Source organism: Delphinapterus leucas, chromosome 20, assembly GCF_059928025.1.
Source record: "Delphinapterus leucas isolate spDelLeu-1000000601 "Yukka" chromosome 20, BTC_Dleu_Yukka2, whole genome shotgun sequence".
Classification (NCBI taxonomy): domain Eukaryota; kingdom Metazoa; phylum Chordata; class Mammalia; order Artiodactyla; family Monodontidae; genus Delphinapterus; species Delphinapterus leucas.
This window is the reverse complement of record NC_143148.1, coordinates 12,507,913-12,533,110: the sequence shown is the minus strand read 5'-3', so window position 1 is coordinate 12,533,110 and position 25,198 is coordinate 12,507,913. Positions and strand designations below refer to the sequence as shown.

Here is a 25,198-nt window from a genome sequence, read left to right as displayed (position 1 = left end):
CTCAAACCTCATCTTGGCTTTCCCTCCCCTATCCCTCATTGCCTTCCTTTGGGGAGTTCTACAGTGCTAGGGGCCTGAGTGACTTCCATCCCTCTATCTATAGTGTTGCTGCTTGTCGCTGCTGCCCAGGCCGATCGCCCAGGAGGAGCCGCTGCTTCAGAGGTGGGTTCTTGTAGGCGAGGTATAGGTAGGAGGGGACAGGTGGTAGGAGCAGAGGAGCTGGGGGCTCCCTTCCTCACCCCTCATCCCAGCTGCAGAGCTCGATGAAAGAGGAACTCAGTTGCCTCCTTTTCCACTTAGTCCCTGGCTGTCTCTGAAGCCTCCTGCAGGGTCCAGAGCTGCCGGCCCGAAAAGTGTGCAGGTCCTCAGTGGTGCCTGACTCCAGTGCCCCCAGAGCTGTCAAGCCCCAGCCTCAGCGTGAGGAAGAAACAGGTGTCCCTTAACTGGCAGCCACTGACGTGAGTGTGCAACCCGCCCCTTCTAGGTGCTCCCAACTCTGCCACCATTTCTGGCACATCTTTCTCTCTGCTCCCTGGGTCTCCTCTCCCTTGCTCTCTCTTTCTATCAACTTGTGTCTCTGTTTCTCCTTTTCTCGCCAGTCGCTGTCTCTGGGTCTTTCAGTTTCTGTCTCTCTGTCTCTGTCTCCATGTTCCTCTCTATATATTTGTTATTTCCGTCTGTCTCTTTCTCCCATAGTTACCTGTCTCTTTGCCTCTGTGTCTCTCTTCTCTCTCTCCCTTCCTCATCTCTGTTTCTCCCACTGACTTTGTTTCTTCCAAGCCTCCAACGAACGCTCAAGGCCTGGTCCCCATAAAGAGATGGGGGGAGGGTCGCAGAACCTCCACTGGGAGACCTCCTGGTGTGGGAGGTCTCTTCCAGTCGCGGGGAGGTGGGGGGGTCAGCCAAACCGCGGTGACAGCTCCTTCTCTGCCCCATCCCACCCAGGCTGCAGGAAGCCCGAGCTCTGCTGAGGCGACGGCGGCCCCGCGGGCCGGGGGTCCGGGCATTGCTGAGAAGGAGGCCCCCACAGCGAGCCCCTGCCGGCCAGTCCCGGGGTAAGAACATCCGCCCTTCCTCCGCCGGGGGGCGGGGGGTTCCGGGCCAGATAAAGCCGTCTGGTTCCCACGGTCCAGTCGCCACCTAGCCGCCCCCCATTGTAGCTCAGCACCCCTCCCCAGGACGCAGCCCCCTCTAGGGACCCCGGCGTCCGGCAGCGAGAGGTGAGTCCGGGACAGGACCAGACGCTGGCCAGAGGCGCTGACCCGCGGGGGTGGGGCCGGGAAGCCAAGCGTCCGGGCTCCCCACCGCCGGCCGAAGAGGGGGGCGCTGTCCCGGCAGAGAAAGCGGCCGAACTTGCCCAGACAACAAAAGCGATTGTGCGGGTTGGCGCCTGCCTGGTTACCGAATGCCCAAAACTGCGGGGCGGCTAGGGGCCAAAGGCCTCCCACTACTTTCCCGACCGTCCTCCTGCCTTCCCGCTCCGGCTCTCGGCCCCGGGGCTAGCACACCCCCTAGTCTCAACCACCCTCAGAAGTCCCCCTCCTGCTGTGGCCTTCAGCCCAGATGTGTCCCCTCCTCCCTAAAGTCTTCCAGATGTGGGCCTCCGGCCAGATGTGAAGACCCCCGCCCACAGTTTCAGTCCACCGTTTCCCCTAATCCGTTCTGACTTCTACCAGGTGTGAGGGTTCTGGTTAGATGTGACTGCGTCCTCGAATGTGCCCCTCCAGCGTTCTGCCCACCATGTAAACCCCCAATTCCTTCATGTGCCCAGGTGCACCGACCCTTCTCTCCCCCAGATGTGCCACCTGGCTGCCCAGATGTGCCATGACAGCCGCCTACCCAGATGAAGCTCCTTTCTCTGTGACTAAGACAGAGACAGCCTTTAGCCTCCTCCCCAAATGCGGCCCCCACTACTCTTTCCTCTTTATGGATTCAGCCCTGTCTGGGGGGGAAACGGACCCGCCCCCACCTGTTCCCTTCCCCGTCGCTCCCCTGCGGGCCCCATTCACTTGTTGGTGCGAGGCGGGGGCAGAGGGGGCGCCCCCCTCCCCCCTGCGAGTCTAGCGCCCAGACTGCGCGCCTCTGGCTGCGCGCCCGGCCCCACGCGCCCCCGCGCGGCCGCCGGGGAGGGAGTGGTGGGGAGGGGGGGGCCTGAGCGGGGGCGCGGCCGCCCTCCCCCGCGGGCGGGCGGGCGCGGCCGGGCCCCTCGGGCGGGCTGGGGCGGCGGCGCGGCGGAGCGCGGCGCTGCAGCCATGGCGGGCGGCGCGCGGCTGCTCTGGGTGTCGCTATTGGTGCTGCTGGCGCTGCTCCGGCCGCAGCCCGGGCTGGGTCGGCCCCGCGAGCGCCTCCGCGTGCGCTTCACCCCGGCCGTGTGCGGCCTGAGCTGCGTCCATGGGCCCACCGGCCCCCGCTGCACCCCGACCTGCGCGCCCCGCAACGCCACCAGCGTGGACAGCGGCGCGCCCGGCGGGGCGGCCCCGGGGGGCCCCGGCTTCCGCGCCTGTGAGTGCGGGGTGGTGGTCCCGAGGGAGGGCTTCCCCGGGTGGAGGAGGATTCCCGGGGATGGGGGAGACAGTCCCCAGGGCGCGGGAGTCCAGATTCCTTACGCAGTAGTGCCGGGGATTCCCTGGCTTATTTAAGGAAGAGAGCCTCAAATTCCTGGCTTTTGGGGTTGGGTCCTGAGGGTCTTGATTTCGCAAGCAATGAGGGTTCTCAGGGACCTGTGATGTCCCATATGAGGGGATTGGGGGCTGACTGCTGTGCCTTTGAGTCAAAGTGGGGAATACCAGAATTGAGGGGTTTGGGGTCTTGGGGGAAAGGGGTCCGAATTCTGTGACTGTGAGTAAGGGGTCCCCAGAGTCCAAGGGAGAAATCCAGGGCCATGGGGGGTTTTCCACTTTCTGCTTCTTTGGGTGGGACGGATTAGGAAAGTCTAGGATGGGAGTGCCTGTGAGGAGGGGGATTGGGGTGTGGAAAGTTGATCCTGAGAGCTGAGAGGGAAAGAGTTCGTAGAAGGAGGGTCTCTGCAGGACCCTGAGTTGCAAGGGTCGCACGTGGAAGAGCAATCCAGGCAGGAGGCCTAGGGGAAAAGGCGCCCCCTGGGGGCAGAGGGGACAGAAGGAGTGTGCACACCAGGCTCCCCTAGAGATGGAGAGCCCTTGGTGGGGGGGTGGGCCACCTGTTGGCCCCAGGGTATGGTGGTGGGTGGGCTCTCAGGGTCTGGGCCTACCTGCCCCCAGCCCCAGAGGCCCTCTGGAGTGGGGAGTGGGGGCCCCTGGCGCCGGAGAACTCGCCCAGCCTGGCTCCCAGCCAACCCAGCCCTGGCCGGCGTGAGCTCATCTCCCGCCTGAGCCCCCGCCCGCTGCCACTCCCTCTCTCCTCCCCTTCCTCCCTCCTTCCTTCACTCCCTCCCGGCCCAGCCTCAACGGGCCTGTGCCAGGAGCCTTGCCCAGGCGGGTGCCAAGCCCCTGGAGGCACAAGGAGGGGTCTGTGAAGGGGGCTGACCTTGGGAGGACCTGGATGTCCTCAGCCCCTCAGCCCTCCAAGGGTGTGGGACATGGAGTTGCCTGTGCCCGTCTAGCGGCCCGCCCTGGGTGTGGAGGCCCTCAGGGTGCTGGCGGGGGGGGGGGGCCTACATTCAGGATGAGAGAAGACAGACAAGTGTCTTTGGAGGTTAGGAAATGCCCCCAGACTTCACTGGATTATCACCCGCAACGCCCCAACAGAGACCCTTCCTATTTTGGAATCTTGATTCCTAGTTAAGCCTCTCCTAGGCCTGCCACTTAATTAAGGACCCCTATTAGAGCACCCTGGAGTCCTGGCCTGACTCCTCTAACTAGGGGAGCCCAGAGTCTCTGCCCTCACGCCCTAAGCCCCTCTGCACCGCTATCAACAGACTCCGGACACCAGCCCCTCCAGTGAAATTCCCTCACATTCTTCTGATGTAATCTCCCCAGACTGTGCCCCTCACCAGAGAACTCTAGTTTTGTCCCTCAGCTATTCCTCCCCACATCCAGGGGAAACCCTGGATTACAGATTCTATACAGTGATAACTCTGCTCCCTAGTCGAATTCTCTTCCCACAAAAGGTTCCTATTTTCTTCTATTTCCAAATGATCCCCTATTCCTGTCTATCCAAGTCCTTCCCTTCCAGCTGACTCCCTCCCCAGGAACTTCTGATCCGTCTATCTTCAGAGAAACCCAGAGTTGGTCTTGATCAGTGATCCTCCCAAGAGGACTACAGATACTGTGTTTCCCCCAAGCAGCCATTAATCAAAAAGACTTGGGTACCTAATCCCTTAGCTGAGAGGGGAGGGGGCATTCCACAGTATCTTACAGTCTTCCCAGACAATTGAGACTCTCTTGGGCTGGGGACTCTCAAGAATCCCACTTCTCCATCTAAACCTTGTTCTCAGCACCCTCAAATTGGCCATTCCCTAGAAGACACTAGAGTCCTGTTTTTAGGTAACTCTCCCCAAAAGGACTTAAGGGATTCCTTCTGTTGAAGGGTGCCACCGTTTCCTCTGGGATAGGCTCCCTTTCTGTTCCAGAAACCTCCAGCGGTCTTTGAACCCCAGAGTGCTGCCTTCTAACTGATCTCCTCCCAGGAGTGCAGTCTCTTTACCCTTATAAATTGAGGGGGCTCCCTCTATGCTTTCCTGTCTCCAGTGTGTGGCTCAGAATCCCAGACACGCCTTCCTGGACGGCCCCGGCCGCCTGCCCCCTTCCTGCCCTCCGCACAGCTGTCTCCAGCTGTTCTCGGCAGCCCCTGGGGAGAAAGGGAGGGGGTGCCCTCGCAAGACACGTCCGGCCTTCTTTGGCTCAGCGGGCCCGGGGCTCCCCAAGGGTCCGGAATGAGGAGCCGCCGCCCTGCCCCCGCCGCACCCCTCTTTGTTTACCCCGCCGCACAGCTGGTAGTGCCCCGCCCAGAGGTGGCCTGAGGCCCAGCGAGGGCGCGCCTAGGGGAGAGCAGGCGCGTTCCCGCTGGCCCCCGCCGCGGGGCTACTGGAGGCGGGAAGTCAGAGCTAGAACTGGAGAGCCGGAGCCAAGGGGAGGTGGGAGGAGACAAAGCGCGGGGGGCGGGGGGTGGCTAGGACTTCCAGATAGCAGGGAGGTGGGGTGAGAGGAGCGTGAGCGAGTGAGCCAGGGCAAATTAACTTGAGGAAAGGAAGGTGGGTGGGGCTAAAGGCAGCAGGTTAGACGCCTTGATAGGCGGGGTTTACAATCCCTCGGGTAGAAGAAGGTGATGTGGGCAGGGTGCGTAGAAGGGGGGGAGGGAACCGCACAGCCTGTGGGCGGAGCTTGAACGTAGTGGATTCTGACGGACGGGGTGTGAGCGTGCCTAGAATGGTAAGGAGACGGAGTTGCGAGCAATGGGTAGTGCCAGGGAGTGGCAAAATGTGGGTTTGGTCAATGGAAGTGACCAGCGCTGGGTCTGAGGGGCTGAACAGTAAAAGATGGGCGGTGCTAAATGCGAAGGCAAGAGCTAGAGTGGGCGGGGCTGAGCCTACGGGCGGGTACAACGCTGTCTGGGCGGGGCTGGTACGCCGTGGACTCGGCCAGAAAGTGGGACTCGAGAGGGAGGGCGGGGTGAAGTGAAAGTGAAAAAGGAGCTGGAGGGCGTGGCGAGTGGACCCAGTGGGCGGAGCTATACCTTCAAGGGCTGTACGACTGGACCCAGCCAATGCAAGTGGCCAGGGTTAAGGGGGAGATGACTCAAGACAGCTCATGGCGGAACGACTTTGAACTGAGTGATACCTTTGAGGATGTAGCTACAACGTTAGGGACTGAGCTCGTTTGAGTGCGCTCGTCCCAGGGGCGATGCAAGGAGGGTTGCCGGCCCTGAGTGTCCTCGCTCTCCCCCTAGTCCTGTGTCCCTTGATCTGTCACAACGGAGGTGTGTGCGTGAAGCCTGACCGCTGCCTCTGTCCCCCGGACTTCGCTGGCAAGTTCTGCCAGTTGCACTCATCGGGCGCCCGACCCCCGGCCCCGGCCATGCCAGGCTTCACCCGCTCTGTGTACACCATGCCACTGGCCAACCACCGTGACGATGAGCATGGTGAGGAAAGTGCGGCCGGAGCCCCCTCCGCCCCCTCTGTCCACCACCTTGCCGTTCCTTTGACTCCCATCTTTCCTACCTTCTCTTAAGTACCCTTCTCCAGCGCGCCCCATTCCTACTCCCACTTTGCCCCCCACCCCGTGCCTCTCTCCAGGCGTGGCGTCTATGGTGAGCGTCCACGTGGAGCACCCGCAGGAGGCGTCGGTGGTGGTGCACCAGGTGGAGCGTGTGTCCGGCCCTTGGGAGGAGTCGGACGCCGAGGCAGTGGCGCGGGCGGAGGCGGCGGCTCGGGCGGAGGCGGCAGCGCCCTACACGGTGCTGGCACAGAGCGCGCCGCGCGAGGACGGCTACTCGGACGCCTCGGGCTTCGGTTACTGCTTTCGGGAGCTGCGCGGAGGCGAAGTGAGAGGAGGCCGGTGGGGAGGGGCCCGGAGCGTGCCACCGCGCGGGGGCGCGCTCACCCTACACTTCCCCACAGTGTGCGTCCCCGCTGCCCGGGCTCCGGACGCAGGAAGTCTGCTGCAGAGGGGCCGGCTTGGCCTGGGGCGTTCACGACTGTCAGTCGTGCTCGGAGCTCCTGGGTAAGCCCCAGGATGTCCCCGAGGTGCTCGGAGCTGGGGAGGAGTGAGAACCCCGCTGCTTCCTGTTCTCTGCCCATAGATATACCCTTACACAAATTCTAGCCATGCCTACCCGTTGTGGGGATCATTTCCAGTCTACACCTACCCATACCGTCTGGGACCACCCACCCCACTTTCTGACTTTGGCTACCCTGTTCTCACTAGGCCTTTGTGCCACAGGCCTACCCATGCAGATCGCCAACCTAAGGCTGACCTTGCACTCAAACCACACCCAACACCTTTTAGTTCCTCCCACCCCATTTTCGTCCCCGCCCACTCCATCTCGCTCCGCGCGCCCCGGCCCAACCCTCTCCTCTCTCTACAGGTAACTCCGACCAAGTGGGCGTCCCAGATGGACCGTGTCCAACTGGCTTTGAAAGGGTTAATGGGTCCTGCGAAGGTGAGCTGGGGCAGGCGTGGGAGGAGCTTGGGACGGGGCTGGCTGGGAGCTTGCCCCTGACGCCACTGGAACCACCCCTTCCCTCGCAGATGTGGATGAGTGCGAGACTGGCGGGCGCTGCCAGCACGGGGAGTGTGCGAACACGCATGGCGGATACACCTGCGTGTGCCCCGACGGCTTTCTGCTTGACTCGTCCCGCAGCAGCTGCATCTGTGAGTCACTGGGGCCTGAAGCTGGTCCCATGTCCAGCCTACCCTCATGCCAGAGGGTATCCCTGGGTCTATCCAATTCCCTTAGACCACACTCCCCCCAGATGCTCCCAGACCCCAGGTTCACCCAGTCACTCCTAGATCCCCCTCAGAACGTCTCATCTCAGACTCTCATTCACCCTCAGACTCCCTGAACCTTCTTCAGCTCCTCTAAGAACCCCTCAAACCTTTTGGATTAGGATCCCCAGACTTTCATCAGCTCCTCTCAAGCCCCCAGATTTCCTCCTCTCTCTCTCGACCACCAGACCTTCTTCAGATCCTGAGATCCTTCCCAGATTCTCTCACTCACCCCTCAGACTCTCCTCAAGCCCCAAACCATTTTCAGACCTCCCAGACCCCTCAGCTCTTCCTCAGACTCTCTCAGAGCTTTCCCAAATGCCCCTCACACCCACCGAACCCTCCCTGGGACCATTCCTCTACCTCCCAGATCCCCTAGTCCCACTACACTCCCAACACCGCCCTGAAGAATTTCCTCCCCCACCCCCAGCCCAACACGTGATCTCAGAGGCCAAGGGGCCCTGCTTCCGCGTGCTCCGCGACGGCGGCTGCTCGCTGCCCATTCTACGCAACATCACCAAACAGATCTGCTGCTGCAGCCGCGTAGGCAAAGCCTGGGGCCGGGGTTGCCAGCTCTGCCCACCCTTTGGCTCAGGTGAGCGCCTCCTGCCCGCCTTTCTCTAGACTTGACATAAACAGCCCCCATTCTAGGCTCCGCCCCCAGCGCCTCCAACCGGGTTGGGCCCTAGCCTTGGCCGCGCACCCGGCATCTGAGACAGCCTATCTTCAGACTGGACTCCACCCTGGCTTGCACATGACCTTGAAGTTAGGCTGTGTCTGCCGAGCATCACCCCCAGCCTCGACCTCCCCTAGCCCTTGTGATAGGCTGCCTACCCAACCTTGTTCCCAGGCTCTGGCCACCTCCCCAGCTTCTGAGACACTGCCTTCAACCTAGGTTCCGCCTTGGGCCCCGCCCCAGACACGCCCCTCCCGGAGACACCTCCCAGGCAATCTTGCTTCTTCATAAAACTAGACCCCACAATGGACCTGACTGTTTCCTGGCCTTCAACCTCCCTGTAGACACCAAACCAGACCCTGCCCTCAACTCCGGTCCCTGCCATCATCCCAAAGAGGGAAAAGCATCCTTGGTCCCAACTTTAGCCTCTGAGATGTCCCATTCTTTGGCCACTGGGGCCTGAAGCTGGCCCCATGTCCACCCTACCCTCATGCCAGAACATCCCTGGGTCTAATTCCCTTAGACTACACTCCCCCCAGATGCTCTCAGACCCCAGGTCCCCCCAGCCACTCTTAGACCCCATTTCAGCATACAACGCAAACCCCTAACACACTCCCAGGCTAAGCCCTACCCACGGTCAAGGCCAGACCCTAGCCGCCCCCCTTTTCTCTCTCCTTCACCCCCCTTCCCTCTCATTCCCCCCTACTCTCTTGCCCTCTCTCTGCCCATCTTCTTCCCTTTCCTGTGTCCAGAGGGTTTTCGGGAGATCTGCCCAGCTGGCCCTGGCTACCATTACTCGGCCTCTGACCTCCGCTACAACACCAGACCCCTGGGCCAGGAACCACCCCGAGTGTCCCTCAGCCAGCCCCGTGCCCCATCCTCCACCTCCCGGCCACGCACAGGTGAGCTGGTTTCTGGAGGAGGGAGTGTTGTCTCCAAGGGGAGATGAGTGGGGACACCCAAACCCAGGTCTCCACTGTTGACAGCCCTTCTTTACCAGGCTTTCTGCCCACTCATCACCCAGAACCCCGGCCTGAGCCACGGCTAGAACCGAGGCCAGAGCCCCGTCCGGGCCCTGAGCTTCCCCTGCCCAGCATCCCTGCCTGGACTGGTCCGGAGATCCCTGAATCAGGTGCGGTAGAGGGAATCAGAGGCATTGATGGCGGTATTACAGGCAGGAGGTCGGGGTGGGGGTGGGGGGCTCCAAAGTGAAGATTCTACAGTAGAACAGATAAGGATGTGACAGCCAGAGGAGTTAAGGAATGGGTGGGGAAAGATAAAGGTTTGAAGGGTGGGGTGGTGGTTACCTCAGGAGCTGGAGTCAGGCAAGCCTGGGTGCAAGTTCTCTGTCAATAGGGAAGGTCAATTTAACCTCCCTGAGGCTCAGTTTCTTCATCTATAAAATGCGGATCATTGTGAGGATTCAGCAAGCTGCCTCTGAAGTATCTGGCACATAGTAAGTGCTCAGTTAACGTGAGACAAATAATTATTTTCCACGGAGGACACTAAGAACATATCTCAGGCAGAAGACTGGGGAGCAAGCTATTAAAAAATGAAGACTTTGGAGTGGCATTATGGGAGGATTCAGGCAGAGGATCTGATGAGAATGTCCCATGATAAAGGAGAGCGACATCGGAGGGGGAAGACTGGGCTTGAGGAGGGGGACATCTGGGAGGATGTTTTAGGCAGAGGATCTGAGGGAATTGTACTGGGATGAAAGGGACAGAAGATTGATAGATGGGGGAACCCTGGCTCACTGGACCCCCGCAGGTCCCTCTGCAGGCGAGTGTCAACGTAATCCCCAGGTCTGCGGCCCGGGACGCTGCATTCCCCGGCCCAGTGGCTACACCTGCGCGTGCGACACCGGTTTCCGGCTCAGCCCGCAGGGCATGCGCTGCATTGGTGAGCCAGGCCGAGGGGGAGGACGGAGGCGGGGCGGGCGGCTCTACCCTGTCACCTCCTGACCAGACCCCTCCGTACCCTCAGACGTGGACGAATGTCGCCGCATTCCCACGCCTTGTGCTCCCGGGCGCTGCGAAAACACGCCAGGCAGCTTCCGTTGCGTGTGCGGGCCGGGCTTCCGAGCTGGCCCGCGGGGTGCGGAGTGTCTGGGTGAGAAATCCAGGCCCCACCCCAGCTGGGGTCTCGCTCCAGCTCTCCCTCTGGAGCAGTTCCCGCCCTCGCACTCTTCCCCACGTCCCTTCAGCCCAACTACTGCCTTGGCCTGGCCCCTGGCCCCGTCTCCAAACCAGCTCCCGCTCTCACTTCGGCCCCGCCACTGCCTCTTTCCGGCCCAGCCGGCCCTTCCCGTCGGGGCCGGTCCCTGCCGTACTACTGTCCCGCCCCTCTCCTTGACTGGGTCCCGGCTCCGCCCCTCCCTTGGCCCCGCCCCTTCAATATTCCAGACTAGCTCCTGCCCTCTCCAAGGCCCCTCCCCTGTCCCACAACTGCTGCAACCTATCTACTCACCATGACTCCTGATTTCCACCCTGCCACACCAGTGCCCCGTCCCCGAACCACCCCTTCCCTCGCTCCTGCCTCCCCTTTGTTCGGTCCCCAAAGCTGTTCTTCCCGCCCTTGCCCTCCCCAGGCCCTGCCCTCCCCAAATTGCCCCCCTCACGGTCCTCCTCTCTGCCTCTGCCCAAGCTGGGTCCCCAACTCTTGTCCTGTCCTCCCCGCTGAAGCTCCGCCTCAGCCTTAAACCGAGCCCCTCCGAGCCCCTCTACCGCCCCTGGCTCCTGCCTCGGCCTGGCCCTGGCCGAAGCTTGACTCCGCCCCTGCCTTCGCCGCCTCCCCGCCTCCCCAGGCCTTCTGGGGGAGGCGAGGAGGCGGAGTGTCTGCCTCAGTCCCAGCCACGCGGTTTGTGCCCGCAGACGTGGACGAGTGCCACCGCGTGCCGCCACCCTGTGACCGTGGGCGCTGCGAGAACACGCCAGGCAGCTTCCTGTGCGTGTGCCCCGCTGGGTACCAGGCTGCGCCCCACGGAGCCAGCTGCCAGGGTGAGGGATTGGGCATGTAGGGGGAAGGGTAGAGCGGCAGTGGTGAGGGATGGAGATACCGAGCAATGAGGCAGAGGGAGGCTGATTGATGGGAGAAAGAGGCCAGGCTCTGAGAAGCAGACATGCAGCCTGTTGGGGATGGAGAGGCCAAGTGTTGGAAGACAGAAAGGCTGAGTCACGGAGGATGGAGAAGCAGAGGGATGGGGGATGGAGACGTCATTAATGGGGGAAGGGGTAGAGTTATGGAGGACAGAGTTTAAGGAGGCCCACTGATATGGACTAGAAGGACAGAGTCCTAGGAAGCAGACAAGCAGCTTAACAGGGACTGAGGAAGTAGAGGGATGGAGGATAGAGTTAGAATGATGATGGATAAGGTGGCAGAATGATGGAGGGTGGAAGGTCAGAGCGATGGAGGTCGGGGAGGTAGAGTAGAGCATGGGGGGCAGAAGGGGCCTAGGGGAGGTGCGACCTGGCCCCTTGCTCTGGGCAGATGTGGATGAGTGCATCCAGAGCCCAGGCCTGTGTGGCCGAGGGCTCTGCGAGAACCTGCCCGGCTCTTTCCACTGTGTGTGCCCGGCTGGCTTCCGGGGCTCAGCGTGTGAAGAGGATGTGGATGAGTGCGCCCAGGAGCCACCACCCTGTGGGCCAGGCCGTTGTGACAACACAGCAGGCTCCTTTCACTGTGCCTGCCCTGCTGGCTTCCGCTCCCATGGGCCGGGGGCCCCCTGCCAAGGTGAGGGTGCTGAGCCCAAAGCCACTTCAGCTCCATCTGCTGTAGGGACTGGAGACAGGTTTGGGAGACAGAGAGGCAGAGTGATGAGGCTCAGTGAAGGAGGACAGGGACAGAGGCCTGGGGCTATTGAGGGGCTGGGGAGGGTCTGGCTCCAGCATCTTCTCCCCTTTCTCCACATATGAGGGTGCTCTCCATTCCTCCTCGTTTTCTGGATGATACCCTCGTGCTTGTGGGAACCCTGAGGCAGGGACAACTCTGAGTCAGGGAAGGCAACATGCAGGAGGTGGTGCCTTAGCCGCATCCTGGCAGCTGGAGAGACCATTAATGGGGAAACAACGAAAGGGTCTGTCCTTCAGGGAGGAGGGAGCAGCCTGAACAAAGTCCAGGACGCTTCCTCCATTGGGGTGGGTGGTGATGGCAATGGGTCCAGGCCCCTTCCTCAGCCCCGCTGGTCTCCTGTGGCCCAGATGTGGATGAGTGCGCCCGTAGCCCCCCGCCCTGCACCTATGGCCGCTGTGAGAACACAGAAGGCAGCTTCCAGTGCGTCTGCCCCACGGGCTTCCAACCCAGTGCTACCGGCTCTGAGTGCGAGGGTGAGGCCGGGGAGGGAGGGAGGAGCGTGGAGGGGTGAGGGGGGCGTTGGGCCACTCCTCCAAAGCCACCCTCTCCTCTGCTCCCCAGATGTGGATGAGTGTGAGAAGCACCTGGCATGTCCTGGGCAGGAGTGTGTGAACTCACCTGGCTCCTTCCAGTGCAGGGCCTGTCCTGCTGGTCACCACCTGCACCATGGCCGATGTACTGGTGAGATCAGGCCCTGAGTGTGACCTTGAACCTGCATCATGCCTCCTGACCCAGATCATGACCCTTGACCTGGCCTACAACCTTCTAACCTGGATCTTAATCCCCTTACCTGGACCACAACCCCCAGAGCCTGACTGCAATCCTTGACCTAGACTATGAACCCCTGATCAGACTGCAGTTCCTGATTTGGGGACCACGACCCTTGGCCCTGAGTGTGACTTCTGACTCTGTGACCAATGAACCCTCAACTTGACTGTGACATTTGACCTAAACATAACTACTGACCACAACCCTGACTACAACCCGTGACTCTGTGTGATGCTTGATCCTGCCTCTTTCACTGCCCCCGCCCCTTCTCAGAGTACCTTCCCTGGGGCCTGATTGTGTTCATGATCCTGGACCCTGACCCCTGACTAGAGACTCTGGCCCCTGACTCACCAGAATGCCATCTAATTATCCTGATTTATAATACCTGACCCCCTTACCCTAATTAATGTCTGACCCCTGTCTCAGTCCAGAGTCCCTTCACCTGACCCCAGGATCCTGGCACAGGGAGTTCCCAGAAACCCAGACTCAAGGACCCCCAACCCCAGTCTCCCCTACGCACTTCTGCCATGGAGCCTTCACCTCATATCCAACCCCAAACACTTCCCATCACCTTCTTCAGACCCCTCTCCCCCAAGGGGATCCACCAGTGTGTTCCTAGACAGAACCCCTTCTGAAATCCCCATTCCCACAGATGTGGATGAATGCCGTTCGGGCGCCTCCTGCGGCCCCCATGGCCACTGCACTAACACTGAAGGCTCCTTCCGCTGCACCTGCGCGCCAGGCTACCGGGCACCACCTGGTCGGCCCGGGCCCTGCGCAGGTGGGCTTGGCGGGGAAAAGGTTGGACAGCCTGGGAGCGGGACTTGGCTTCCTTGGGTAAAGCCTGGTGGGGAGGTGGGAGCTGGACTAAGGGACTGCAGGTGGAATTTAGAAACCGGCCATCGGGGTGTGGCTTGGGGGACAGGGTTGCTCCTTTGTGGGCGGGGCTTGGGTCTCGGGGGCGGGTCTGGTAACCGCGCAGCCCTATCTCTGGGTACCCTAGACGTGAACGAGTGCCTGGAGGGCGACTTTTGCTTCCCCAACGGCGAGTGCCTCAACACCGACGGCTCCTTTGCCTGTACTTGTGCTCCCGGTTACCGGCCCGGACCTCGCGGAGCCTCTTGCCTCGGTCCGTACCCAGGCTGGGCCTGGATCGGGAATGGGTGGGGAAAGGGAGGGGCGGAGTAGGGAGACAAAAGGGGAAAGGGCGGAGTCTGGATAAGTTGGGCAGTGAATGGAAAGGATGGAGCCAAACCCGTCGGAGAGGTGGGGCTTGCAGGAAAGGGAGGAGCCTAAGGCAGGTGGGGAAGGCGTTAAGGTCTTGGAGCTGGAGGGGCGGGGAAAGGGCGGTGGAGGGGCGTGGCTTGGAATGTTACGCAAAGAAGGAGATTCGCCTGTGGTTTCCGACACTGTCCCGCAGACGTGGACGAATGCAGCGAGGAGGACCTCTGCCAGAGCGGCATCTGTACCAACACCGACGGCTCTTTCGAGTGCGTCTGTCCTCCAGGACACCGCGCTGGCCCAGACCTCGCCTCCTGCCTCGGTGAGAGGCCTCGCCTCTGCCTGGTCCCTCTCCCCTCTGCCTCCTGGTCTCCCCCATTTGTCTCCCCCATTTGTCTCCCCCCTCTGCCTCTCCTCTGCTGCTTTCTCCCTTCCCCTTTCCTGCGACTCCCGCCTCCCTCTTCCGACTCTCCCCTCCTTGACTCCTCCACCTTTTTTCCTTTGCCTCCCTGCCTCTCCCATCTGACTGCCCTGCCTCCCCTCCTCAGACGTGGACGAATGTCGGGAGCGGGGCCCGGCCTTGTGCGGGTCCCAGCGTTGTGAGAATTCCCCCGGCTCCTACCGCTGTGTCCGCGACTGCGACCCTGGCTACCACGCAGGCCCTGAGGGCACCTGTGACGGTGAGACCACTGCCCCACCCCCACGAAGAGTGGCAGAAGCCGGCTCCAAGCCTCACGGACTTGGGGGGAGGGGAGGGAAAGGACTCCCAACCAATGTACTTAACTCTCTCCTAATCGTGGTGGAAACAAGCCACCAGCGTGTCTTTATATTTTTTTGTAGAGGGGAGGCAGGAGGATAGGGGAAGACACTCCTGTCAGGAAACAGGCCAAGCCTCGCTTCCAGAAGCAGCCCAGATTTGGGGGCGGGGGGGGGGATGGTGTGTGGGTCAGCATTTTGTGGAACAGATGAAATGACTGCGGACTGCCTTGGGCTCTTGGGTTGCCAGACCCCCGATTCGTGGAAACCTAGTTTCATGGGACCTCATTCATTAATTCCACAAGAATTCATTAAGCACCTACTGTGTGCAACACTGGCAGTAGAACAGGCAATGGGTGAAACAGAATCCCTGTCCTCATGGAGTTGACGTTCTAGGGGGAGAGACAGACAAGAAATATGTAAACATGAACTCGATTCATTCAGCAAACAATTTGGGGGCACCTACTGTGTATCAGGCACTGTTCTACACCCTGGGGATACAATGAGGAGCAAGACAGGCACAAATCCCTGCCGACGTGGAGTTTGCATTCTAGGGAGGTGACAGTCAGCATACCAATAACTACATGGATATAAGGAGTTTAAGAAGGAAAGTAAAGCAGGATAAATGGACAGAGATGACAGGGCAGTAGGGGTAGGGGTGCTAGGAGGGCTTGACCTAGACCCTTGAGTGAGCAAGGGAGGGAGCCATGCAGATAGCTGAGGGAAGAGTGTTCCTGACAGAGGGAACAGCAAGTGCAAAGGCCGTGAGGCGGGACCATGTTTAGGCTATTTGGAGAATAGTAACGAGAATGGTAACGAGGCCTTAAGAGGTATCAATGCTTGTTGATTTTTAGAAGCTCAGACTCCTAGAATACCAGATTCAGAGACTTCTCAGTCATGGGAACTGGAAGCAGCACCAGGAACCTGTGAATCCAGGCCTGTGACTCCCCTCTCCTTCCCCCATCCCCTCCCTACTCTTTTGCAGACGTGGATGAGTGCCAGGAATATGGCCCAGGGATTTGTGGAGCCCAGCGCTGTGAGAATACCCCTGGTTCCTACCGCTGCACACCAGCCTGTGACCCTGGCTACCAGCCCACGCCAGGGGGCGGATGCCAGGGTGGGTGTCCCTGGGGCAATGGGTGAGATGTGGAGGGGATAGAAGGTCCAGCAATGGCCTGACTGTCTGGTGGTTGCAGATGTGGACGAATGCCGGAACCGGTCCTTCTGCGGGGCCCATGCCATGTGCCAGAACCTGCCTGGCTCCTTCCAGTGCCTCTGTGACCAGGGCTACGAGGGGGCGCGGGACGGGCGTCACTGCGTGGGTACGGGGCTCCAGGGGGTGGGTGGGGCCAGAGGGTGGGGAAGAGGTTGTCAGGCCCTGCTTCTCTCCATAGATCTGAATGCATGTAAACTTTAGGGGTATGGAATTTAGACCTTGGAATATAAGATCATCTTCATGTCACTCAGGAACTCCTATTTATCCAGATTTTATTTGGGGCGTGCTTTAAAAATGCATGCATAAAGTAGTAAAAGCGCACTCATTTTTTTTTCTTTTGGCCACACTGCGTGGCATATGGGATCTTAGTTCCCGACCAGGGATCAAACCCGCACCCCCTGCGGTGGAAGCGCAGTCTTAACCGCTGGGCCGCCAGGGAAGTTCCAAAGCCGCACTAATCTTAAGTGTGCATAAACATCCTTTATTTTTTCCCCAACATTTTACGAGGAATCTTTTTTTTTTTTTTTTTTTTTTGCCATGCCCCGCAACTTGTGGGATCTTAGTTCCCGACCAGGGACTGAACCCGGGCCACGGCAGTGAAAGCGCTGTGGAAATCCCACCGACCGCCAGGGAAATTCCAAGGAAATTTTCTAAACATACAGAAAGTTAAAAGTCCTGTAGAATGAAACATCAGCATACCCATGATCTATATTCTATTATTATCATTTGGTTATGCTTGTTTCCTCACACATCTTTCCATTAATCCACAGAATTTTTTGGATAGAATTTTAAAATTAAATGGCAAGCTTCGATATACTTCCCCCTAAATTCTTCTGTGCATAATGCATGTCATTAACCAGAGTTCAATTTGTGTTTACAGATATTTTTATTTGAGGTTCAATTTACATACAGTGCAATGCATGAGTCTTAATTATACATTCACTTAGTTTTGACAAATGCAAACACAACAGGCTTCATTTGTTTAAAGGGCATTAAACTGAAGTCCTGGGAAATATTTGAACTTCAGGCATACGTGGATCCAGGAACTGTAACAAGGCTAGCTGTTCTCCCAGCTCTGCTATCCTCTAATGCATTTATTTCCAGGCAGATTCTCTTTTCACAATAACAAAAGTGGCCCTAGCACCTCTGGCTGACATCCTTAGCTTGACATCCCTGGCTACAGAGGGAGGCTCTTTCTCCATATTTCTAGAACGAGTCCCCGGACTGGCTTTGATTGGCCCAGCTTGGTCACTGCCTGTCTCTGAATCAGAGAAATGCAGCAATCTGCTTGGCCTGCTCAAAACATAGGTTGGAGGAGCAGAGGGCTCCCAAGGGAAATTCAGGGTTTGTCACCAAAAGATAAGCAGATGGTGGGATCTGGGCCATTAAAATACTCATACTCAAAGCCCAGACTTTTAGACTTATGGAATTCCAGAAGTTCACAACCATTGACTCCCTCTTCCCTGTTGTCTCCTGTTCACAGATGTGAATGAATGTGAAACGCTACAGGGTGTGTGTGGAGCTGCCCTGTGTGAGAATGTGGAAGGCTCCTTCCTCTGTGTCTGCCCCAACAGCCCTGAGGAGTTTGACCCCATGACTGGGCGCTGTGTTCCCCCTCGGACGTCTGCTGGTGAGACTGAGATCAATGTCTACTTAACTGATGGCTGCCGGCCCCGCAGAAAAATAATGGGATCTAACCATTCCTGATGTGGACAGCTGCCGTCAGTGAGAGGCTGTTGTCTTAAACAACAAAAGCCTTCAGAACACATGAGTTAACCTGGGTGTGGGACTCAGTGTCAGGAGAAGTAGATCCTGGTTCTGACTTTACCAGATTCCTTCATTCAACAGACGTTCACTGAGTTTAGGCCCTTTTCTGGGCCCTGAGGACACAGTAGTGACCAGGAGAGACCACCCTGTCTTCAGGGGCCTCCCAATCCAGTGGGGGCAGATAGCAATATAACCTGATGGTATCAACCCAGAGGAATCGGGACTGGGATGGACGAGGCACAGGCCAGAGCAAACAAGCCTATGATGGGAAAGGCTAGGGCGTGGTGGGAATCCAGAGGTGCCTCCTCAGCCTTGAAGGAGAGTTAGGGAGGGCTTCCTGTAGGAGGGGGTGTCTGAACTGAGAGTAGTAGGATGAGTAGAAATAAGCCAAGCGACGTGGATGAGGGAGGGCATTCTGGGCAGAGGATACAGCAAGGGCAAAGGCCTGGCAAGGCAAGAGAGGACCTGACATGTTTGAGGGACTGAAATAAGTTCAGGGTGACATGCCCTACAGAGCAAGGGAAGGGGTGGGGAGAAGTGAGGCTGCAGAAGGAGTCAGGCGCCAGACCACACTGACTTATTACCGTGGTCAGGAGGTTGGACTTTTCTTGAGGGCACTCTGGCACCATGGAAAGGTTTTGAGCGGGAGAGGGGTATGATCAGATTTTGGAACTTCCTCTGGCTGCCATGTGAAGGTGGATTGGAGTGGGGCTGGACCAAGGCAAGGGCCATGGAAGGGGAGGAGAGGGCAGGTGGGAGAGGGGCTCAAGAGGCCAAAGTGGATGGGCTGTGGGGCTGCCTGGGTCAGGGAGAGGTGTCCAGGCCTAGGTCTAGATCTGGGTATGAAGATTCTGAGACCAGATTGGGACACGTTGGATGTGAGGCCCCAGGGAGGCCTCCAGGACGCCAGGGAAATCCCCTCTTCTCCTACCGGAACTGCAGCTTGGATGATGGGCTGGACGCTTGGGAGAGTGAGATGGGGAGGCAAGAGGTACAGAAATTAGAGGAGGTGAGAATGGGAGAGAGATGATGACAGATGCTCAGAGGTGTGGAGTCGGTTCTTTCACATGGGGGCCTCAGTTTCTCCATCCATAACATAGGGGCTGGAGGCTCAGCCCACACTGTCTCCTCAGGCACGTTCCCGGGCCCGCAGCCCCACGTACCCGCCAGCCCCAGTCTGCCAGCCAGGCTCCCACCACCCCCGTCCCGCCGGCCCAGCCCACCTAGGCAGGGCCCTGTGGGCAGCGGGCGCCGGGAGTGCTACTTTGACACGGCAGCTCCGGATGCATGTGACAACATCCTGGCTCGGAACGTGACGTGGCAGGAGTGCTGCTGCACTGTGGGTGAGGGCTGGGGCAGCGGCTGCCGCATCCAGCAGTGCCCAAGCACCGAGACAGGTGGGCATGGGCCGCTGGGTGGACACAGGGCGGAGGGTTTGGGTAGCAATAGGTGGACGTGGGACTGGGACAAAGGGACACATTTGGACAAGGGACTGAGGTGCTGGTATTGCACGGGCAAGAGTGAGCTGCCAGCCAGGCGGGCGCGAGTCTGAGAGGTGGATACAAATAGGCACGGGGCTGTAGACTTGGGCAGTGAAAGGTGGGCACTGAGGCAAGTGGGCACAGGCAGGCCCAAGGCAGGGGCTGGGGCACGGGTGTCTGGGCTCAGCCTTGTCTCTGTGTGCAGCTGAGTACCAGTCATTGTGCCCCCACGGCCGGGGCTACCTGGCGCCCAGCGGAGACCCGAGCCTCCGGAGAGGTAAGGCCCGCCCACCCTCAGCCCCCAGGCCCAGCTCTGTCTCACCCTATCTCTGTTTTTTTTATCTCTGTCTCTCCCCCTCCCACCCTTATCTTCTGTATCTCTCCCTCTGGGTCTCTCTTGCCATCTGTCTTTCTCTTCCCTGATCATGCCCCGCAGCTACAACCCCCCATCCAGCCCACCCCACAACCTGGCCTGCCTCCCCCCACCCCGCGTCTCTCTTGATGGGGGGTGTGCCTCTGACCATCCTTCCCGCAGACGTGGACGAGTGCCAGCTCTTCCGAGACCAGGTGTGCAAGAGCGGCGTGTGCGTGAACACGGCCCCAGGCTACTCATGTTACTGCAGCAATGGCTACTACTATCATGCCCAGCGCCTGGAGTGCATCGGTAGGAACCCCACCTCCACCGGCACTCACACCCCCGCCTGGGACTCTCCCCAACCCTTGGCCACTCCAGCTCCTCTCTGGAATGTGGCCACCCCCAGCAGGAAGTCCTTCCTGGAGTCTAGACTCCATCTATCCCGCCGTCAATGCACCGGGGAAATGGGAAAAGGGAGAGGGCTGCTTCTTGATCACTTCCTCCATGCCTCCCTAGATAACGACGAGTGCGCGGACGAGGAGCCAGCCTGTGAGGGCGGCCGCTGCGTCAATACTATAGGCTCTTATCACTGCACGTGCGAGCCCCCACTTGTGCTGGACGGCTCGGGGCGCCGCTGCGTCTCCAACGAGAGCCAGAGCCTCGGTAACCCCTCCCCCGCCCCGCCCCGCCGGTTAGCCCCGTCCCGGTCTCTCCCAAGCAGTCCAGCCCCTCATTACCCCTGCTCAGCCTCCCGCCCGCACCCGGGCCACGCCCCTTCACGCCCCATTTAGCTTCTGGTCTCGGTGTTTGACTCTCGGAACAAGAGGCCAGCGGGCCTGGTTAAAGGCGAAGGTTGTAGAGGAGCCTCCCTGCCACTTACTGGCCCTGTGTACACGTGCACGTTCCTTATCGCCTCTTGGACCCCAACTTCCTTTCTGCACATTGGGTGGGTGGATTGGCAATAGCCCCTACTTTATAGGGTGGTTCTGAGGAATTTTATTTTTAAGAACAGAATGGGACCTGGTCTTACTAAGTGCTAAAAGTGTGTTTTCTATTATTTCCCTGTGGGTCTCTGTCTCTTTGCACCCCTCTGTGGGTTCTGTCTTTAGGTCTTTCTCTGAATTTCTGACACTCTCTGCCTCTGTCTTTGCTTTTAGGTCTGTTTCTCTCTGCATCTTTGCTTTCCCGTGTTTCTTTGAGTCTCTGACTCTTTCGATGTGTTTGTGTTTATTTCTTTGGGTCCTCTCTTTCTTTTTGCCCACTGACCCAAAGTCTCTTCTCCTCCCAACTCCTTTTCCTACAACGTCCTCCCACATCCTGAGACTTTATTCAACAATGCTCAGAGAGGGAAAGCAACTGCCCTGGGGTCACAGAGCCCTGCAGCGGCCTTGGATAGAATCCTCCTCTCAGACCCTATCACCCTCCTATATGATAGCCTTGTGCCAGACCAAGCCCCGTACTCATCTGGAGCTACCTCAGAGGACTTCTGGGAGTCAGATCACAGCTGCTGAGACGGATTTGGTGACAGGCAGAGGATGGCTGGGCTGCTCCAGTAGGGAGGACACTGAGCATTTGGGAGGGCTTGAGTGTCTTCCCGCCTTGATGCATGCTGTCTCTGCCCTCAGACGACAATCTGGGAGTGTGCTGGCAGGAAGTGGGGGCTGACCTCGTGTGCAGTCGCCCTCGGCTGGATCGCCAGGCCACCTACACAGAGTGCTGCTGCCTCTATGGCGAGGCCTGGGGCATGGACTGTGCCCTCTGCCCAGCACAGGACTCAGGTACTGCCACCTGCCTGGGCCACACTCCAAGACTCTGCCCCTCAGGCTCCAAATCCAGGTCCTCAGACTCCTAGTCTTAGACCCCAAGGTCTCCCAAAACTTGGTCCCTCAGACCCCTATGTCCCAGTGCTTTCCTAAATCTTAGACCCAAGTCATAACCCAAAGACCTCCAAGCCTCAACCACAGAAACTCCATGGCCTGACTCAGCAGGTCTCATAGTTCCAGTCCCAAAAGCCCAAAAGGTCCTAAGGTCTGATCTCTCAGACCTTCAACTCCTGGTCTCTAGAAGCCCAAGACAGCCCATGAGACCCCTCCCCCAAATCCTGGACCTTTAGACCTCCAATACCAGTTGCTCAGATCCTGCCATCCTGGCTCGCAGACTCTGGTCATAGCTCGCAAACCTCCGAGTCCCAGTGGCTTGGATACCCACATCCAGGTGCCTAAGAAGCCAACACACAGCTCCAGAGATCTCCATGCCTTGGCTCTAAAAAGCCCCGAGTCTCCCAGTTCTCAGCCCTTGGGAAACCAGTGCCAATCCTAGGCCCTTGCTCCTCTGACTTCCAGGTCCCATGGTTCAGATCCCCTCCCATGCATCCTGACCCGTCAGGCCCCTGGTACTTCCCACTCCTGGTCCCTAAAACACCTCCATCCCATTTTTGTAGGCCCCTAGCCCCAGGTCTCATGGGCCCCCAAATTCCAGCACGTGGACCCTGATTTCTAGCTGCAGTCCTCAGTACTCCTGATCCCAGTGCCTTGGAGTCCCCGTCTCAGTCCTCAGACCTTCAATCCTGGCTCCAGAACCCCTGACCCCAAGCCTGCAATCCCAGTCTCCTCCTTTGAAGCCCCTCTAATGCCTCAGCCCACGGCCCTCCCCACCCTCTCCTTCGGGCTTCTCTTCCCCAAGGGGGGACGTGAATGATGGGTGCCGAGGAAGCAAGGGCTGATTGTCAGGCTTGGCTCCTGTTCGCAGATGACTTTGAGGCCCTGTGCAATGTGCTGCGCCCCCCCTCATATGGACCCCCGCGGCCAGGTGGCTTTGGACTCCCCTACGAGTATGGCCCAGACCTAGGTTCACCTTACCAGGGCCTTCCGTACGGGCCTGAGTTGTACCTGCCACCCGTCCTACCCTATGACCCCTACCCACCGCCACCTGGGCCCTTCGCGCGCCGGGAGGCCCCCTACGGGACGCCACCCTTCGACATGCCCGACTTCGAGGACGATGGTGGCCCCTACGGTGAATCCGAGGCTCCTGCAGCTGCCGGCCCGGGCTCCCGCTGGCGCTATCGGTCGCGCGACACCCGTGGCTCCGTCCCAGAGCCTGAGGAGTCGCCTGAAGGTGGAAGCTATGCTGGTGAGTACTGCGGCCCGAGTGATGGGACAAAGATGAGAAGCCAGGTGTGCAGAGAGGTGGAGATGGGGAAGGGAGGAAAGGAGGGGGAGGAGGAGAGACAGAGACAGAAACAAAGAGAAGCCGCGGGAGAGACAGGCTCAGAGAGATGGGAAAACAGAGATATTGTCGGAGAGAGCGACAGAGAGCAGGGATGAAGAGGCACAGAGACATCCCTGTAGACCTACCTAGAAAGCGATGAGGACAGAAGGAAAGCTAGAGGGAGCAGAGTGACGTAAACATCCTGGCCTCACAGCGCCCCCCAGAGTCCTGGAGCGGGATGGGCAGTTTTAGAAGGGAACCCACCGAACCTGAGGCGCGGCCCCACCCGAACCCCGGAGTCCCCGCACTCTCCGCAGGCGCCCAGGCTGGGCCCTACGAAGGGCTGGAGGCGGAGGAGTGCGGGATCCTGGATGGCTGCGCCCACGGCCGATGTGTGCGTGTCCCCGAGGGCTTCACCTGCGACTGCTTCGACGGCTACCGCCTGGACATGACCCGCATGGCCTGCGTCGGTGAGGGGTGGGCCAGGGCCAGCATGGAGGTGGGGTACAAGAGAGGGTGGAAGCCTTTACTAGGGGTGGGTAATCAGGGACGTCAAGGAGACCGGCCAGCCCCGGTGGCGAGCAGAAAGTAATTTTTGCTCGGGGATGGGGCTTGCCTGAAGGACAGGTCAGGCTGGGAGGAAAGTGGAGCTCGACCACAGCACTGGGGCTGAGCCTGAAACAGGATGGAAGGATAGGATCCTGCAGGCGTGATTTCTAAGAACTCCCAGGGCTACCTTGGGCAGTTTGCTTCACCTCTTTGAAGAGCTTTCAGTCTTCCCATCGAATAGGAATTATGTCTGCCTAGTTTAGACAGTAGTAAAGCAGAGTGGTTACAATCAGGGACTGTGGGGGAGTTGGATAGACCTCGGGCTCAGTCCAGCAGCTTGCTGTGTGACCCCGGACAGGTCACTGTCCCTTGCTCAGTTTTTCTTACCTGAAAAATGAGTATAGTCGTAGAACCCATTTCATAGAGTCGTGAACATCGATTTACAATGACAGTGAGGCCTATGTGTAAAGCTCAGAGAAGAGAACTGAGTTCCTCAAAGTCTCACAGCCAAGAAATTGGCAGGGGGCTGGGCACTCGGGGTCTTTGTGAGCTGGTCTGTGAACCCCCTGGGAAGAGTGTGGGCTTTTTGTGTGACATGGGGTAAGGGGCTTCCCCACGCTAGGCCTCAGTTTGCATAGTACCTACCTCACAGGGTTATTGGGAGGATAAAGTTAATACATGTAATATACTTAAAACAATGTCTGGCACAGAGTAAGCACTTATTGTTGTTGATATCATCATTAGTATTGTTTTTCTAACAAAAACATAGTGTCCTAGGGGCTACCACACTCATCTCACAGAACACAAAGCCGAGGCACAGAGAGGTTAAGTTACCTGCCCAGGCTCACACAGCCAACAGGTGGTAGTGGCTGGATTCCACTCCAACAGGAGGCTCAGCATCCACACCCCTCTGCACCAGGAGCCTCAGGGGCCAGGGACGTGGGCTCCTGGGTCCCCAGCTCTGAACAGCGCTCCTGGTATGCCCCCCCTCCTCAGACATCAACGAGTGTGACGAGGCCGAGGCGGCCGCCCAGCTCTGCGTCAACGCGCGCTGCGTCAACACGGATGGCTCGTTCCGCTGCATCTGCCGCCCAGGATTCGCACCCTCGCACGAGCCGCACCACTGCACGCCCGCCAGGCCCCGGGCCTGAGTCCCAGCAGCCCTGGACCGCCCACTCCGCGCCTGCGCACGCGGAGTCGTTGCTGCACACACCTTCCCTCCTGCTTTCGCGCATGCGCACAGGGATGCTGGACCCGGAGGAGAGGATGGTAGATGGGACAGACGGGGAGGAAGAGTACCCTTCCTACAGACGCCGCGGGCCCGGGCTTAGCCCATGGTCCCCTTCATATTCCCGCTCCTTTTTATAAAAATGTTCAATTAAAAAACACCTATTTTGTATCTTCTGTCTCTGTCTTCCTAATGTTTCTCAAACTTTGGCTCTAGAGTTTGTTCTTTGAGCTACTAAATTACATCCTCTCGCCGTCCCTACTTCTTCATTCCCGTGCCTCTGTCACTTGGTCTATCTCTGCCTCCCTTGGTCTTTGCTCTTCTCCTATGTCTGTTTCTTTGTCTCTGTCTTCTGTCTCTTGCCTTTCTGCTTGTTTTCTCTGCCTAATTCTCCGTGTCTTTGTCTTTTGATCTCTGTTGCTGTGTCCTTCTCTTTCCCTATCTCCCTGTTTCATTCTCTCTCTGATCTCGAGAGAGGTCTTACCTCTGGATTTTTAATACTCCTGACCCTCTCAGTAGATCCTGTCTGTAGCCCCCACTTCCCCCTGTATGAGGCCCCAGGAAGGGGTGGGTTGGGGTAGCCTCAGCCCCTGCTCAGGGCGCTCCCTCTTTGCTCAGGGAACCCCAGATTTCCTCTGTTTCCCAAAGAAGTTTATTTATTTATTAGTGTTAATTAATTAATTTATTTGGTTGCATCGGGTCTTAGTTGAGGCAGGCGG

At 58.9% G+C, this 25,198-nt stretch overlaps 1 protein-coding gene across 6 annotated transcripts; it reads left to right on the top strand.

Annotated features, from left to right (window-relative positions):
* The first annotated feature begins 2,227 nt into the window (after positions 1 to 2,227).
* On the top strand, positions 2,228 to 24,650 carry LTBP4 (latent transforming growth factor beta binding protein 4). 6 transcript variants are annotated; one of them, XM_089902810.1, is made up of 30 exons: positions 2,228 to 2,502; positions 5,866 to 6,057; positions 6,212 to 6,459; positions 6,536 to 6,638; positions 7,003 to 7,077; positions 7,167 to 7,289; positions 7,834 to 7,998; positions 8,832 to 8,981; positions 9,104 to 9,211; positions 9,850 to 9,981; positions 10,066 to 10,191; positions 10,953 to 11,078; positions 11,569 to 11,811; positions 12,279 to 12,404; positions 12,493 to 12,612; positions 13,352 to 13,480; positions 13,703 to 13,828; positions 14,120 to 14,242; positions 14,469 to 14,600; positions 15,662 to 15,793; positions 15,873 to 15,998; positions 17,376 to 17,522; positions 18,793 to 19,056; positions 19,346 to 19,417; positions 19,676 to 19,804; positions 20,012 to 20,158; positions 21,121 to 21,273; positions 22,244 to 22,624; positions 23,020 to 23,172; positions 24,248 to 24,650. In XM_089902810.1, exons 1-30 carry the CDS (start codon positions 2,253 to 2,255, stop codon positions 24,400 to 24,402), a joined length of 4,656 nt encoding a protein of 1,551 aa, XP_089758936.1. In that variant the 5' UTR covers positions 2,228 to 2,252; the 3' UTR covers positions 24,403 to 24,650. The 6 variants fall into 6 exon arrangements, with proteins under 6 accessions (XP_089758936.1, XP_022441327.2, XP_089758938.1 ...); XM_022585619.3 differs by having other exon boundaries at positions 9,080 to 9,211; XM_089902812.1 differs by having other exon boundaries at positions 9,080 to 9,211; positions 23,020 to 23,179; positions 24,248 to 24,367.
* The last annotated feature ends 548 nt before the right edge of the window (positions 24,651 to 25,198 follow it).